General features: G+C 48.7%; 1 protein-coding gene across 1 annotated transcript; it reads right to left on the bottom strand.

Moving 5' to 3' along the window:
- Positions 1–1,937: 1,937 nt before the first annotated feature.
- LOC111148695 (serpin family A member 4) lies at positions 1,938–10,562 on the bottom strand. The gene is made up of 5 exons (XM_022505484.1): positions 10,531–10,562; positions 8,160–8,825; positions 4,183–4,456; positions 3,184–3,343; positions 1,938–2,230 (listed from the first exon to the last, which is right to left on the bottom strand). The coding sequence occupies exons 2-5, from the start codon at positions 8,806–8,808 to the stop codon at positions 2,030–2,032; spliced, it is 1,284 nt and encodes a 427-aa protein (XP_022361192.1). The 5' UTR covers positions 8,809–8,825; positions 10,531–10,562; the 3' UTR covers positions 1,938–2,029.
- Positions 10,563–16,345: the final 5,783 nt, after the last annotated feature.

Below are 16,345 nucleotides of genomic sequence, written 5' to 3'. Positions count from 1 at the left end.
ATGGGGAAGGGGGCTCTCTGGACACTGGGAGCCTGCAGGGAGCAAAGGCCTGGAGTGGAGGCTATACGACAGCCTGGGGAAACAGCACGTTTCCATGGCTGATGTCACTGGACGTGAGAGTGCAGGAGGAGGGACTGAGGTAGAAGAGGCAGGTGGGGACCAGGTCAGCAGGGCATTGACTGTGGGTAGAGGACCTCGAGCTTTATCTTGTTGGCAATAGGGAGCCACTGAGGGCTTCTGATCTGGAGAGGGACAGACTTCATCAGAATACGGGAGCATCACTCTCAAGGCTGGACTGAGGGTGACAGCTCCGCTTTCCTCCCCTTCATCACACCCAGGCTTCATGTTCCCACTCCCCTAAGCCACACCAGGACCAGGCCCTTTCACCCGACGGGCTTGAATCCACCCACCCACCTGCCTCCATAGGGAGAGAGTGGGCAGTGTCAGCCTGGGCCGGACTTCAGCTCCTGTCCAGCTCTTAAAAACCAGAATTCAACTTCCCAGCAAGTGCAGGGGAAAGTGGACCAATACTTTCAGTAACGTAACTGCTTTTCAGCCAACCAAACCAGGGGTAGAAAGGAGGGTCTGCACTCCTCTGAGCATGGGTGGGCACAGGGTCCTGTAGCATTTCCAGTACCTTGTCGGTGTAGCTCGGGGCCGGTATGATGAGCTCAGCACTTTCCTCCTCTGGGACTTTCCTTTACCAGTGTTGTTCCCAGGCTGTCCTGTCCAGCTCAGGGTTGTGCTTTAGAAGCCAAGGGAGAGAACCTCAAAATCTCCCCTTCCCATCCTCTCTAGCTTCCTTCCACAACAGCGTTCCCACCATAAGCTCTTGCCCTAGATACCGGTTTCCTGGTTTCCCACAACAATCTTATTCTTGTATCTGTAGCATGATGTGGGCTGGGGACCACCTCCCATAAAGCCTGGATCATTGTGACTCTGGATCTGTCATCTCAATGCTAGCCTGTCTCTCCAGGCGCCAGTGGAAATCAGGGTTCATGACAGCAAGACTCCTGGCCTCTGATGCACTGGCCCGACAAGAACACGCCAGGGCCCGGCTGGGGAAATGCGTTTGCCACACATTCCTGAGATTCAGGACAAACACCGCCGGGGCGGCCGGCCTTCCTCTTCCTGCGGGAAGAATAGAGGTTTCTTCTCTAAGACTCTGGGTAAACCCTGGCTCAGAGAATTCACCCCACATAGTACAGACATCTGAGTGGGGCCATCTGGGTCAGTCCCTATCAGCCAGGTGAGGAAGCAGACCCAAGAAGGGAAGAAATTGGCCTGAGGCCCGGAGCTGATCAGCAGAAGAGTAGAATATAAGCACGGGCCCCCAGGCTCCAATCTCATGTTCTTCCTTCTTTCTGCTGTGCATCTTTGACCTTGGCCGTTGATCCTGGGGGACTGGCCCCATCTCCAAAGTCAAAGGAAGAGACAGTGCCTGTGCCACCCCGGGGGAGAGGGGAGCTGCCTGCCTTGCTGAGCCTTCCTCACTAGGTCGCTATGGTGACTACTTTGGTGCTTTCCCAGTGAAAGCCTTCAGAGCGCCGCTCTAGAAATAAGGCGTCCACTCTGCTGGGGACAGCCAACTGCTGACATTGCTTCCCCCTTACATATACACCTTGCCAAACCACTGGAACTTGGGACATCTCACCCCCATGTCCAGGGCAGGGCAGAGCAAACCCCAAAGGTATGGAGAACAGGGATGCATTTATTGAGTACCTACTATGTGCAAGGCACCAAAACATGTTCCTCATAGCCATCATTGTATTTAATCCCTTCAACCACCTAGCAGAGTTTCTCCCACTATCCAGGGTGGTGCTCAAAGAGGTGAGATGATCTGCCCTGAGAGCTGGGTGTCTAGTCCACACTTATCTCGTACCACCTATGTCCCTCACCCTCACCAACAGCTTCTGTCCAGGATCTCAGGATCTTCTGTGTCCACCACTCCAAACACAGAGCTGCTCACACCGAGCCCACCCTGGGCCACATCATCCTGCTTGTAATAGAAGAGCCAGCCCTGGGAGGGCTATGGTTTCGTGGGGTTGACAACCTTGCCCAGGAAGATGATGCTCTGGGTATTGGTGGAAAAGATCACCACGAGGAAGGGCCGGTTGAACCGAAGGACTCTGCGATTGTGCTGGGCAGACATAAAGGTCACAAAGCTGCCAGTGGCCGCTGCTGCCTGGGTGCCAACCTCATCCACCTCCAGAATGGCTTTGTGAAAACTCTGGGAAGGAAATCACAAGGGTTACCTCTAAGAGAACATGAATCAGAACTTAGGGAAGCCTGGACGAACCAGAGATCGCTGGAGATCAACGCTGCAGGCCACTTCCTGGGGATCCCACAGCAAGAACATCTACACTGGGGAGATCTGTGAGCTGGATGACCTCTTATTTATAGGAATAATTATTTCATTTTTTAAAAAAGATTCTATTTATTTATTTGACAGAGAGAGAGAGCACAAGCAGGCAAAGTGGCAGGCAGAGGGAGAGGGAGAAGCAGACTCCCCGCTGAGCAAGGAGCCTGATGCAGGGCTCAGTCCCAGGACCCTGGGGTCATGACCTGAGTGGAAGACAGACTCCTAACTGACTGAGCCACCCAGATGCCCCTCAGAATGATTATTTCTATCAGCAACTGAACACTTACTATGTGTCTAGGGCTCTTTTTAAATCTTCATAGCCATCCTAGAAGGTTGATATATTACGGCTGTTTTGCAGACCAAGACACTCACTCACCCTTCAATGCCATAAGAGGAAGACCTGGAATTCAACTCTGCAACCCAAGGCTCTACCCTGGCGTGCACTTCTGTCTTCTTAACTAAAGTCATAGGTCTCTTTCTTCTATCGAAGTGATCTCTGATACACACACCCCGGTCAACCTCGTCGGTATCCTCCTTCTATTTTATCAATGCGTTTGTCTATACATTGTGATCTGTGAAGCCCACTTTGCTGTGACAACTCCCTGAGGACAGCAGTGGGATGAACGTGGGATCCCCAGTGCCAAGTACCATGCCAGCATGGGAGTGGGCTGGTTCGAGGATGCCCATGTCTACAGATGGCTGAATGAAACCCAGGCTCTGAGATTTCACGTGGGGCAGAGAGAACACCCATAACCCAGCAGTCCCCAAGGGGCAGAATTTTCCTACCAAGTCTCCAGGCATGGAGGGCCACGATGACTTACCTTGGACACCCGCAGTCTCCGCTCTTCGGTGATGCCGGAGAGGTCAACCTCCTTCGAGAACAGGTCCATGAAGCCCATCTTGGGCAAAATCTGATCTAACTGATAGGAGCCAGAAATGGAGAACTTGGGGAAATGGAGCTCGAGCTTCTTATAAAAATACCTGAAGGAGGCATGGGGTTACACAAGTGAGGGACCCCGGCGCACTATGCTCCTCTTGCCTGCACCCTCTAGCTGGCCCCACTGCATCTGACTTTGCTCCAGTGTCCCCAGGGACTTAAGGCCAGGCCCCTTTGCCCTCAAGACTGCTCTCTGCAGGAACTCCCTTGGGAGATCATCTTCAGCAGAGGGGGCCTTCTGTGGGCAGGCCAGGTGCCCAGGGAGATGAAGTCTCCCTGTGTGGTAGCTTTCCCTTCACCTCTCTTGGGGTCCTATGGTTTTCACTTACATGGGACCAGATGATTTTTTTGGCTAGAATTCCTCTGTCACATAAGCTGTGCGAATTCTCCATCCACATGTGGCCTTAGGCTGAGGCCCTTATCTATGGGCCCTCATCTATAAATCTGAGGCCCTTATCTATAAATTTTTCCCATTTATAGCCCCAGGGTGATAGAAAACTACTTCCTTGGATGGGTGGATGGGATCTTTTGAAGTCCCTCTGTGCTAGGAACCTTGACGGGAGGTCTACCCACTCACTGCACAGTTGGGCAGACCCTCGGAGAGTCAGTGTCACCTCACCCAAGTCTTGTGCACTGTAAGGGCTACATCTAGAACCAGGAATCTTAACTCCTAGCCTGGTTCTCTTTTCACTAATGGGGCAAAAATCGTATTTCAGATATAACAAGAGAGTTCATCAGCGAGGGAAACCCATGGAAAGGCTTAAAGCAAATAAGAATTCTTTCATAATTTGACAACATCCCCATGTAGGGCACTGGCCTTCCTTAGAAGGGTCCATCTGAAGGGCAATGCTGTAGACTCAGCACCACAGGTTACATTGATCACCTCTTCTGAAGCAAGTTGTTCCACCTTGTTAGCATCTCTGGAGTCAAGACCTCCTCCACATTCGCCATTTTCCCTTGGTCCGGAAGGATGAAAAAGGCCACCAGGTTTCCTTGGTAATCCATCCGCAGCACCGAGCAGGGCAAGAATCGGTCATGAAGATACCAGTGGTGCTGTGTGTCCTGCAGCATCATAGGTATCTTGACAACAGTATTCTCATCCACGTGGAAGTCTTGGGTAGTGGTCATCGAGGGAACAAATGGTTTCTCCCACAGAGCTGAAGGGAAGATGGAAAGAAGGCACAGGGCACCTGGGGACTAGCAGGCCGACCGTTTAGCCAAGGGAGTGTCTCTCCCACAGCCATGGAGATGCCCCCCTTACTATTTCATCACGGTGTACCACTTAGGTCCTTCAAAACCTGACCTGCCTAAGAAATGGATTCTCTCAGGGCTCATTTAGATTCTAAAATGGGAGATACAAAAGGATATCAGCAACGTTGTTTCATGTCTTCACCATTTTTTAAAAAAAATTTTATTTACTTATTTGTTTTATTTACTTCTTTCTTTTAGAGAGAGAGCGAGAGAGAGTGCAAGAACAGAGAGGGATGGGGGAGAAAGATGGGAAAAGAATCTCAAGCAGACTCTGCACTGAGCATGGAGCCAGACACAGGGCTCAGCACCATGACCCTGAGATCATGACCTGAGCTGAAACCAAGAGTCAGACACTTAACCAACTGAGTCACCCAGGCACCTCAGGTCTTCACCATTTAATTTACATTGCCAACCTGATGTTTATGTAGTTGTAGCTTATTATGACTTTGTAGTGCACTTTCTTGGTTAAAAATGAGGTTGAGCAATCTTTTGTATGTTTATTGACCAACAAAATGTCCCTCTCTTTTTTTTTTTTTGTCTTGTTACATCAGTGCTAGTTCATGTTCCTCCCTGTATTTGTGTAGGGTTGTTTCTTAGTGGTTTGCAGGAGTCCTTTCTGAACACTAGTTGTCTATCAGTAGTGTGAGTTGTAAATCCCTTGTCTCTCTCTCTGACTTAACTTTTCACTCTAGTAATGGTGTGTTTTGAAATTCTTAACTTAAATGCAGTGAACCTATGAGTCTTTTTCTTTGTGTTAGGACTTCTGTGTCTTGTTTAAGACAACTTTCCCTTCAAGGTCATAAAGATACTCCCTTACATGATATTCTAGGAGATTTAGTCTTCCCTTTTGCAAAAAGGACTATCCTCCACCTAGAATAAATACTTATTGTTGGTTGAAAGGAGGGGTCCAAACCCATTTTGTTCCCCTTGTGGGTACCTAGCTGTCCCAGCACCAGTGTTCCATCATGGCAGTGACGGGGGTGATGCCAGCTTGGACAAATACCATATGTCTCTGTATCTATCTGTATCTATCCATGGGGCCACTTCTGGACTCTATCTCTGGCCTCACTATTCTGTCCCATTAGTCTATTTGTACTTCACAGCCTAAATTAATATAGATTTATGATAAGTCTCACCTTCTGTCAGGTAAATTTTCCCATCTTAACTATTCTTGGCCTTTTGCACCTCCATATACAGTTTAGAATCAGCTTATTAACTGCCACCAAAAAAAAAAATCTGTTAGGCTTTTGATTGGGATTGCATTAAATATTTAGATTAATTCATGAGAGAATTGACATCTTTACATATTAAGTCTTCCTTTTCATGAACATAGTATATCTGTACTTTTGAAAATTTAAGTCTATTATCTCTCAAGATAGTCTTCTCTACAGAGATCCTATGCATCTTTTGTTTGTCTTCTTCTAGGTACTTTTCAGTTTTGAAGGTAAGCCACAGTTGTTCTCCCCTTTACCATGTGAGAGTGAGAGAGTGAGGCCTGGGGCTAAATTTACATCCCAAAGTGTTGGGTAAGACGTCTCTATCTCCTTCCTATTTCTAGGGAACCTCTCACTCTCAGGCCAACAACACTAACCCAACTGGAGCTAAGTCTCTTTCAGGAAGAGAGCACCCAAACCCTTCTTTATATTCAGAGCTTTGTGTAGGTTGATGGTGTATACTATACATTTAAATTACATTGATGATGTGTACTCTACATTGAAATGGTTCTATAAAATATTGTGCAGCCATTAAAGTAAGATCTAAATAAAGTTTTCAATAGCATAAAGCTGTGCATGCACACACACACACACACACACACACACACAAATGCATGTAAAACCTGGTAAATCTGAATAAAGTCTGTAGATTGCACCAATGTCAATTTCCTGGTTTTGTTTTTGTATGACAGTTATGTGAGATGTTATCTAACCTGGATGAAAGGTACACAGGATCTCTCTGGACTATTTTTGCAACTTTTTATAAGTTTATGGTCATTGCAGAATTAAAAAGATTTTTGAAAAAGTTTTCAGTGGTACATAAATAATTCCATGTGTAGAATACAAGCGATGACTGATTTGGCTGGATTGTTAGTCTGGGACTGTTTCCCAGAATCTGGGTTCAAGGTGGTTACAGTTGTGAGATTGGGAGGTAGATGTGAAAACAACCCTCACATGCTGAAGGTCTTCCCAGGAAGATTGGATGATGACAGACCTAGTGGAGCTCTCTGTCCTCCAGGTTGTCCATGCTGTCCTCCAAGTTCATTGTCCAACATTAACCCTCCAGAGCAATGTGTCCCTAAGTCACTACCAGGTGCCTAGCATGGGCCTCTCCAAAGTTCCCCCTACATGGACCCACTGTAGTGGTTGGATGTACCTGGCATATAGATCCTTAATAAGGTCCAAACTTTCACCTGCACCAAGGACTTCACTCTGTCCATCCAATGTTGTTTCCTCTAGGTCTTCATTTGCCTAGAGTTGAGTGAGGTCCAATTCCTATAACAATCCCCTTTCCCTTAATAATCATGGTGTCTTTGCTCCTCTGATGGAACACTGATGATACACACTGTACAAATCTGTCCCCACGCTGTGATTTCAACTGTTAATATATGTGTGTGAACGGAAGACGGGAATGAATTAAGTGAAGACATTAACACTGGTTGCCTCGGGTGGTAGGATTATGGGTAATTTCTACTTCTCTTTTATATCTTTATGTGGTTTTTAAATTTTTTATTTTTAAAGATTTTATTTATTTGAGAGAGACAGCAATAGGGACAGAGATAGTGAGAGAGAGCACAAGTGGGGAGAAGAAGGAGAAGCAGGCTCCCCAGTGAGAAGGGAGCCCAATGCGGGACTCAATCCCAGGACCCTGAGATCATGACCTGAGCTGAAGGCAGGCTCTTAACTGACTGTGCCACCCAGGCTCCCTCTTTATGTGTTTTCAAGGATCTTTGAAATGAGCATTGCTATCATTAGATAAATTACAGTTACTCTAATTATTTATTGAGTATATATAATTGTCAGAGATTGACAAACCTCTTTCACAAAGGGCCAGAAGGCAAATATTTTAGGCTCTATGGCAACTGTTTATCTCTGTGGCTGTGTGAAAGCAGCCAGAGACAATACATAAATGAGTGGGCATGGCTGTGTGCCAATAAAACTTTATTGACTAAAACAAATGGCCCATCAGATGTGGCTGGGGGCAGTAGTTTGCCTATCCCTTTAGATCCTCTTCTAAGGAGTACACAAAAATGTCACATAATTTGATCCTCAAAACAAAACTTTGAAGGAAGGATTCTTACTATCCTTACTTCAAGCAAACAACCTGCCCTGCTTACACCATTGGTAAGTGACAGAGCTTCGCTATGAACCCAGCAGTTCACCTTGTGCATTTCATACATTACTGTTATGAAGAAAATAAGAAAATATGTTTAAAGACACGAGGAACCTCCATACTACACAATCTTAAATACCTGATGCTCTCACATGAATCTGCTAAGGATTGCTTGACCCTATCTGACCCCATCCATCCACTTTCTCTTTTTTAAATACCTAATCCATCCACAAATCAGAAGAAGAGAGAAGCTAGAGGATCTACCAACAAACCAAGTCTTACCTTTGAAGTAAATGTAATTCACCAGCACCATTGTGATGTCCGTGCTCAGGTGGCTGACCAAATCCACAATCTTTCCTTGAGTTTCCTCTTTGACGTGGTCATTGATGAGCTGGGTGGTGCCCACAGAATTGTGGAAGTCGGTGAGGAAGAGTTTGGATTCATAGAAGGCCATGCTGTCATTAAGAAATCCCGGAAGGATCGGTAGGTCCTGGCTCAGGAACAGGGCGTTGCCCATGTGCATCTCCAGCCCGTTGCCCGGGAGGTGGAGAGTGTGCAGGAGGTGCTGGAAGCCCCGGTGGATGTCCTGCTCAGACAGCTCCGTAAGGTTGAAGCCCAGACCCTCAAGGATCCGGGTCTGGCTGTGCGAGCGGGCCCCCAGGGACAGCATGGCATAGGAGGCAGAGATGCTCAGTGGGGAGAAGAAGATGTTGCTCCCAGGACTTTGGGAAGCCATCAGGTAGTAGAAATGGAGAGCAAAGGCTGTATTGCCTGGGGCAATCTTGAGGCTGGGGGAGCCCTCACCTGCGCTTGAAGCCTCCTGATGGGGGTTGCCCGTATGATCCTGGAGATAGTGCTCAGGGTTCACTTGACCATGACAAAGGAGCATCAGTCCGGCCAGAAGGAAGGGCAGGAGGTCGGCAAGATGCATCTTCTGAGCTCTCCCAACTATAGGAGGAAAGAGAGTACCCAGGCAATTCCCCGACAGAACACTCAACCCTACTGAGAAGTCGGGCAAGAGCAGTGATAAGTGACACCGGTGACACGGTGATAAGTGACACCGTGAACTTGTGCAGATGACCCTGCAAGCGGCTAGCAAACACCTGGCACTTTCCCAGAGTGTGGCAAAGATCATACTCTGCAGCAGTGCTTTAGATGAACAAAGCCTGCTCCTTATGACCACACCCCCTGCATTTCCCATCCTTCTCAGCTCTGCAAGGCACTCGCCCCTTTTCTCACCCCAGAGACTCCAAAAATGACTTCATCAGGTCACCTAACTGGTAAGTGTCTGAGCTAGAGCACAAAGTCTCCAGACTCAACCTGGAGCTCTTGTTACCATTCACGTTTATTCCTTCACCCCAGGGACCCACTGCAGCAAAACACCAAAAGTTATTTTAACTTCTACTCCACCAACACCCGTGGTGTGCTTTACAGTTTACAACATCATTTTAATGCCATTTTGTTTGACCCTCTTATCTCGGTAAAGGTCAGTAGAATGGGCATTCTTACCATTGCTCCATGCAGATAAGATCTCTGATGTTCAAAAACTGATCTGCCCAAAGTCCCAGGAAAAGGACTGGTCTCTTCTCCTAGTAAATTTCACCTGCCCAAAACAGGGTGCTCAATTTTCCACACCAAATCTGCCCTGCTGCCCTGGTTCTCAGCCCCAAACCCGGTTGTCATCCCTAACCTGTGTCTGGCTCTCCACCTCCCCACCTCATTCAATCTTTCTGTATGTCTGGCAGGGTTTCCCATGACCCCTGAGCCTCTCCACTGTTGTGACCCTCACTTAGGCCTCCAGCGTCATTCACCCAAACCAGGCGTCAGAAAATTTTCCTGCAAAGGGCCAGAGACTAAACGTCTTTGGCTCTGCGGGCCATACGGTCATGTTACAGCTGCCCAGCTCGGCTGTGTTGGCTGGGAAGAGGTCACCCAGAAGACATGCTTACGTGTGGCTGGGTTCTGGTGAAACTTTATTTATGGACAATAAAATGTGAATTTCATATGCTTTTCATGGGTCACAAAATATTGTCCTCCTTTTCATTTTTTCCTACCATTTGCAAATTTTGTATTTATGTTTATATCTTATATTTATGTTATATCTTGCATTCTTAGCTCAGGGGCAAGACAAAAACAGGCAGTGGGCCAGATTTGACCCACAAGCCACCGTTTGCTGAGCCCTGACTTAGACCGCTGTTTCTTCCTACCTAGTCTTTCTATTCTGTTTTCCACCCAGGAGTTGGAGTGACCACTTCACTCACCAACTTCACACCCGTCCCCAAAGCATGGCTTCCTACCAAGCTGTAATACCTTCTCCCGCCCTAACCTTCACATGTGTGTTTCTCTCTGGCTTTGCAGCAAGCTACCTAGAATTCCACTCTGCCAGGCACCCTCCAAAAGCACCTGGATCAGAAGCCAGAAGACCTGGGTCCTGAGTCCTGTGTGGCCTTGCATGAGGCTGTTTCTGGGCCTGGGCACCGGTTCCCCCACTGGTGCGATAAGAAGGTTGCGCAATCACGCGTAGGCGGTCTTTCCAGCCAGGAGGTGTCACCTCTGGGTCATTCCTGGTCTTAGCACTGGAATTTTTATGCTCCAGAAGTGATTATCACCCTCCCTTCCAAGTCTCAATTGTAGCCCTCAGAGCGTTACTCACGGTCAGTCCTGGTACGGCCCCCCAGGCAGCTGTCTGAGTGCTAGAGGAAGCTGAGGAACGTGGCCTGGCTTATGAAGCCCAGGAAGGTTGGCAGAACCTGTCAGCTCCACAAGCACCACCTGCCACCTCCCCTATTAGGTAATTATTAATGAACAGACCTATGGGTGCAGCATGGAGTCTCAACACAGAGAAACTCCCCTGAAAGCTGGCTCAACCTTCTCAGGAATGACCCCCCCTTCTCTCCAGGGAGACTCCAACAGAGTTCGCCCCTTGCTGTTTATGTCATGCACTGAGGTTTGCCTGGCACATCCTTCCCACTGAGGCCAGGGGGCCTGTTAGTGGATGTGGTCTCCCCATTGCCCGTCATTGGCCATGTGAACTCAGGCACATCTAATCCCTTCTCTGGGTTTGTCGGGCCTCCCATCCCATCCACCACCACCTCTTATAAAATGAAGAGGTGGACCAGACTAGGGGCAGCGAACCCCAGTGCCTTCACAAATCTGGTAAGGCTGCTTCCAGGGTGACATAATGAGGAATGGTGGGCACATGGAACTAGAGAGGGTTAGCTCTCTGCAACCATCAGGACCCATTAGGAGGGGCTGGATCCTGCCCTGGGCCTTCAGTTTGCAATCCTGGACTATGTGATTGCCCAGACACCTTCTAGCTCTAAAGGTACATGAGTCAGTGACAGAACCCTCTGAGATGCCACATTTTGGCCTTCAAGGACAATGCAACCCGGGGCAAGGGTGGCATGGGGTAGGAGCAAACCCCTCCATGGGCCAGGAACCCAACTGCACCCTTCCTTTTTAATTATGGATCTTGAAGCTGCTTTATGTACAGTGATCGGTGAACCTGGGCACCCTTGGACCATTCTGGGGCAGTTGAATATGGGGTCACACACAGCTGTTTCTTAAGCCTGATGGGGAAGGAAGAGATGTGGCCCTTGGTGTCCTGAATTAGATGCCCTTGGCATTCAGGTTTCCGTTAGTTGGCTCTTCTGAATGTGTCTCCAGGAGCTTGGGGCTTTGACTTCATTGGAATGTGTACCACTGAGCACCAAGATTGGGCTGGGATCCCGGAGCTGGGCAGAGCAGTGGCAGCGGCAGTACAAGCACAGACTTGGAGGCAGCTGGCCTGAGGTCTCCATCCCAGCCTGTAGTTGGGCTCCAAGAAGTTCAGGGGCCGCGTCCAAGTTTACACGACAGATATGTGTCAACACCAGGGCAAGAGAGGATCGTGCCATGCCAGGTAAGAGTGAAAACCCATTACCCACTTGCATCCTCCTCTGTTACCACACACATGCACACCACCCCAGGAGGACTGTCTTTATCCCGTTTTACAGATAAGAAAACAAAAGCCCAGAGAAGTTGCCAGCTCAGATTCCAGGGTTAGAGCAAAGCCCGTGTTCTTTCTCTGCTTGGAGAAATCTGCTGTTCTTCTCAAATAACAGCTCTGGTTTTGTTCTCAGCAGGAACCCACTTGCTAGAACACGTGTGGCACACAGTAGGGGCTCCAACAATAGTCACTGAGTAAAGGAGTGAAGGCAAGATGGCGATGGGTTCTTGGGCGTGAAAATCAATTATTCCCTTTCCGGAATCTGCAACTTGGGTTTTCCTTCCTTAGCCTGGCTTCTGCAGTGAGTTTCAGCTTGATGAAGCAGATGCCGGGCGGGGGGACAGTGTGTGCTTGGGACAGCTGGAAGGACAGGTGCCCTGAACCCAGTGTGAGCTCATGGCGACTGCCCTTTGGCTCCTGGACTCCGTCCCTGCAATGCTCTGGACGGAGCCGGGCTTTGAAGTCAGACAGACACGGCTCGGCTGAGCTGGTGAACCTGGGGCAAGTCACTCCACTCTCTGAGACCCACTTCCCTCTCCCTTCAAATCAGGAGCAACCACTAATCGGAAAGGCAGACGTGAGGGGACCGGCATCCCCAAATGTGCTGGGCTCCCCCTCCCGCTCAGTGGCTTTCGTTTCCTTCTTTCCTCCTGGATTCTTGCAGAGGAGAAGCACAGGGACTGCGGGCCCTCAGTCCTGGCCCCGCCACCAGCTGCGTTAACTTCCTCCGCTTCTCCTCTGTAAGCCGAGGGCAAAAATTGTTCCAAATCTCAGGCTTGTCATGAGAAGTCAATAAATTCGTGTCTGCAAAGTGCTTAGAGTAAGTGTTGGCAACAAGGGTGCCATGTAAGTGGGAGTTATCTGTCGTCTTACTTTAAACTGTTTGCACACTGTTCATTTATCCCTAAATGTGTAAATACGGCTAAATCCGTGTTTTTAACTTTTTTTGCATTGTGGTCCTGACAGTTCAAGAAAGCCCTGGACTCTCTCGCTAAAACATGCACATACTCTCAAATTTTACAATTTAGGGATTTTCTTGAATTGCACAAAGCCCATGGGTTCCCTGTGTGCTAGGAGCCATTTTCTCCCACAGGAAGCATCCCGGAAAAATGCAAGTATAAAAATGACCTTGAGATCCTTAAAGGAGTCACTGCCTGAGAGCCTGGAGGATAGGGACCGATAGCTGGCAGCACTGGTGGCAGGCCGGGCTTGGCCACTAGCTCAGAGCTCACTCCTGTCCAGCATCTGGCTGCTTCTTATCCTCAGGCCTCTGTGTGAGCATAAGGAGTGTGAAAACTTTGCAAGGTATATCCCGGAATGCCAGGAGTTTCTCATTCATTGTCTGTGAGGTCCAAGAGGGCCACAGATCATGTTACAGTCAGATTTGCATCTCTCTATCAGAATAGGACTGGCCTATAGAAGATGCCTCATAAAAGTCAGGGAATGAATGAGTGAAGGAATGAATGAATAGACAGCAGAAGCTCTGCTCAAAGCTTGGGTGGGGGTGCACATCTGAAAACAGCAATGATCTCAGCAAGTACCTTTTTAAATAGAAGAAAAGCTCCCTGACCTGGAAGTCCAAGGTGGAAGTGGAGAAGCATGGGGCTTGACCATTTATCTCTGCCCCCAGAAATGCTAGTGGATTTCACTGGTCCATGTGGTGCTACTGCAGGGGCAGGGTCGAGGTCCCCGAGGGGTAGCTGCTTTCCCAGCATCTGAACAGTGGCCTGAGCTGTCCCACAGTCAAGAGTCTCGCTCCCTTGGGACCCTCCCTCTGTCATTTTGCAGCTTGAGACCCAGTCCTTTGTGGATGTCCTGGTCTCCCAAACCATCACAGGTGTACAATGTAAGCTATGTAAGCTGTCCTTCCTCCTCACCACTCCCGACTCCTTTCTCATTCCCTGGACTCCAGCGGGAGCCAGGATCTTACCCTCAAAAGAGGCTGTCATTGTTTTTCAGTGGATGGTCAATGTAATAATGGTTGTTAGGAAAAATCGGGAACGTACGAAGTCTAAAGAAGAAAAGAAAATCATTTCTAAACCTGTCACAGTTAGATTTAACTTATCTACTTCCAGTCTTTTAAAAAAAATGGGTGTGTGCACATACAGAATATCAACAATGAGGCCCTTCCCATCTTGGTTTTGATGGAAGCACAAAGACAACTAGTGCTACAGTCCAGAGGACCCCCTACCGTGCAGAAATTTCTCAAAAAGGGGTCAAGGACTGGTCTCCTGATGCTTAAATCCTTTATTGGCATGAATGAAGATTTAGAAGTGAGGAGAAGGTGCAACCAGAAGAGGGATTACAAGGGAGGCCCTCTCCTCCACCCTGTTGACACCAGTGGGGTCACGGTCTCAAGGCCAGCTTGGTCCCATTCTGGTGAAGGCCCGCTTCCTGGTTGGCAGACAGCAGCTTCTTGCCATGGCCGCACATGATGAAAGACAAGGGGGCTCTCCAGAGCCTTACTTTTAAGGGCACTAATCCCATTCACAGGGGCTCCACCGTCCTGACCTAATCACCTCCCCAAAGCCTCACCTCCTGACATCATCATCTTTGGAAGCCAAAATTTCAACCTGTGAATTAGGGGAGGGCACAAACCTTTAGACCACAGAAAGGGCCGTCAGTAGGGGCAATCATAAACACAACGTGCACCCCTGTGGGTAAGGGGGGGCCCAGTGCGCTGGGGCCTGCTGCTTGTCTGAAACATCTTCCAGGTTCCGCTGGGCTGGTCCGACTTCTGGGGACTCACAACATCTACTTCCTGTTTCTCTCTGCCTCATCACTTCCTGCCTGGCTTTGAGCCAGGTAGATATGCATGCACCCACGTTATGTAGCTCCAGTAACAAACCACCCCAAATTTAGGGGCATAAAAGAACAGCAGGCATTCAAACCACCACATCTTATGTCCCTACTAGACTCTGGGCTTTTTGGAAACAGGGTCAGGATTTTATTCATTTTTCCCTCTGTGTCTGTCCTCTTCCCTCTAATGTTTGATGCTCAGCCCAGAACAAGCCCTGTGTGAGGGTCTTGTGTAGGGTGGTTTAACCATGTTATGCTCTCATGGGATCCTACAAGGTATACTTTCTCCTGCTAACTGGAAGAGCAAGTTAAGGCCAAGAGAGATTAAATATCTTGCTTGTGGTCACAATGCTGGTACACGGGAGAGCTGGGGTTGAGCCCAGGGATAAGTGATTCCAAAGCCCAAGATGATAGCCTCCACTTTTGACTCTTATTGATAGAAATGGGGTGATTAACCTTTGCATAGCGGTCAGCCAGTGCCCACAGTTTTCTTTAACTGGGCAATGCTGGGAACTGACAGACACAGGGAGACACCGTGTATGACCCTGACCTTGCTAATTCCTGAAGCCACACTCAAGGTCACAGGATGGAGACATCTCCCTGGTAAGACCACACAAGAGGCTGGGAAACTGAAGGATTCACTGTTTTTTGCCCAAGACTGACATTCCTCAAAATGTGGGCTGGGGTCCTCCATAAGTGGGTACTTGCTAAAAGCGAAGGACCACAGGCTTTCCCTCAAGTTTCTTGAATAAGAATCCTGGGGCCGGTGTAGAGTGGGTTCAGGAATTGCATTTTCATGAGTTCCCCAAATGAGTCCTGAAAAAAAAATCACCCAATACTGGAAGCAAGGACTCTGCGGGGCCTAGTCCCTGCGGTTTGACATTTCACCACGAGAGGGCGCGCCACCACTGCTTAATCGCACAGGCGTCTCTACTGTCCGGCTTTCCTGTAATGCTTAACTCAGGGCTTTGGTTGAAAAAAAGGGGTTTTGTGTTTAGGAAAGCACAGCTGTTCCTCTGCTATTCTGAAAAAGCATTAAAACTAGCTCATTTAGCCAAACGCCTCCTCTTGCAGGGAGGGACCGTACATGTCTAAAGCAAGTAAATGGTCTCAGTTCAGCAAGCAGAACTGGTCTCAGAAAACAAGGCACAGCCCTGCACACACTACCACAGACCTCGTTCCCCTCTGAGCTCAGACTTGACTGCAGGGTGGAGGAGAAATAGAAAGACCCACTGATCCTTGCATTCATTTACTGACTTGCTCAATCATTCTAGCTATTTACTGAGCTCCATCATCGTGAGCAACATCACTATGGCATCCTTTGTGGACTCGGGGGAGGGTAGGCAAACACTCAGCTGTAGCCACACTAGTGTGCAGTTCTGAAGGGGAAGGTCAGGAGTTGGCATTGACCGTTCAGGGATTTGCTGTCACCAGGGGAAGGAGGTGGAGATTAGGAGGGGTTTCCTGAGGAATGGACTGGAGCTAAGCAGATGACTCCAAGTTAAAGCAAGGCCTTGCAGTGGAGTACAGGGTTCTAGAAAGGAGAACAGCACTGCAGTGTCTCGCAGAAGAATGAGGCATGGAATGATAACAGGTGCAAAGCTGGCAGTGTCCCTGGGGGCACGACATGAAAGGCAGGCCAGTGGGAAAGGACAGGGACAGGTGGGAATCAGGGATACAC

This window comes from Enhydra lutris, unplaced genomic scaffold (genome assembly GCF_002288905.1).
Source record: "Enhydra lutris kenyoni isolate GAN:26980312 unplaced genomic scaffold, ASM228890v2 scaffoldscaffold20, whole genome shotgun sequence".
In the NCBI taxonomy this organism is placed as follows: domain Eukaryota; kingdom Metazoa; phylum Chordata; class Mammalia; order Carnivora; family Mustelidae; genus Enhydra; species Enhydra lutris.
Note: the sequence above shows the minus strand (reverse complement) of the source record. Positions and strands in the feature narration are given on the sequence as shown.

Bases quoted from the DNA above. Each gene is read 5' to 3' on its own strand.
- LOC111148695 (XM_022505484.1), bottom strand. From the start codon at position 8,808: ATGCATCTTGCCGACCTCCTGCCCTTCCTTCTGGCCGGACTGATGCTC. The intron at 3,344-4,182 runs GTGATCAATGTA...TGCCTCCTTCAG, and splicing joins AACAACTTGCTTCAGAAGAG to GTATTTTTATAAGAAGCTCG. The intron at 2,231-3,183 runs GTAAGTCATCGT...TTTCCTTCCCAG, and splicing joins GGAGACTGCGGGTGTCCAAG to AGTTTTCACAAAGCCATTCT.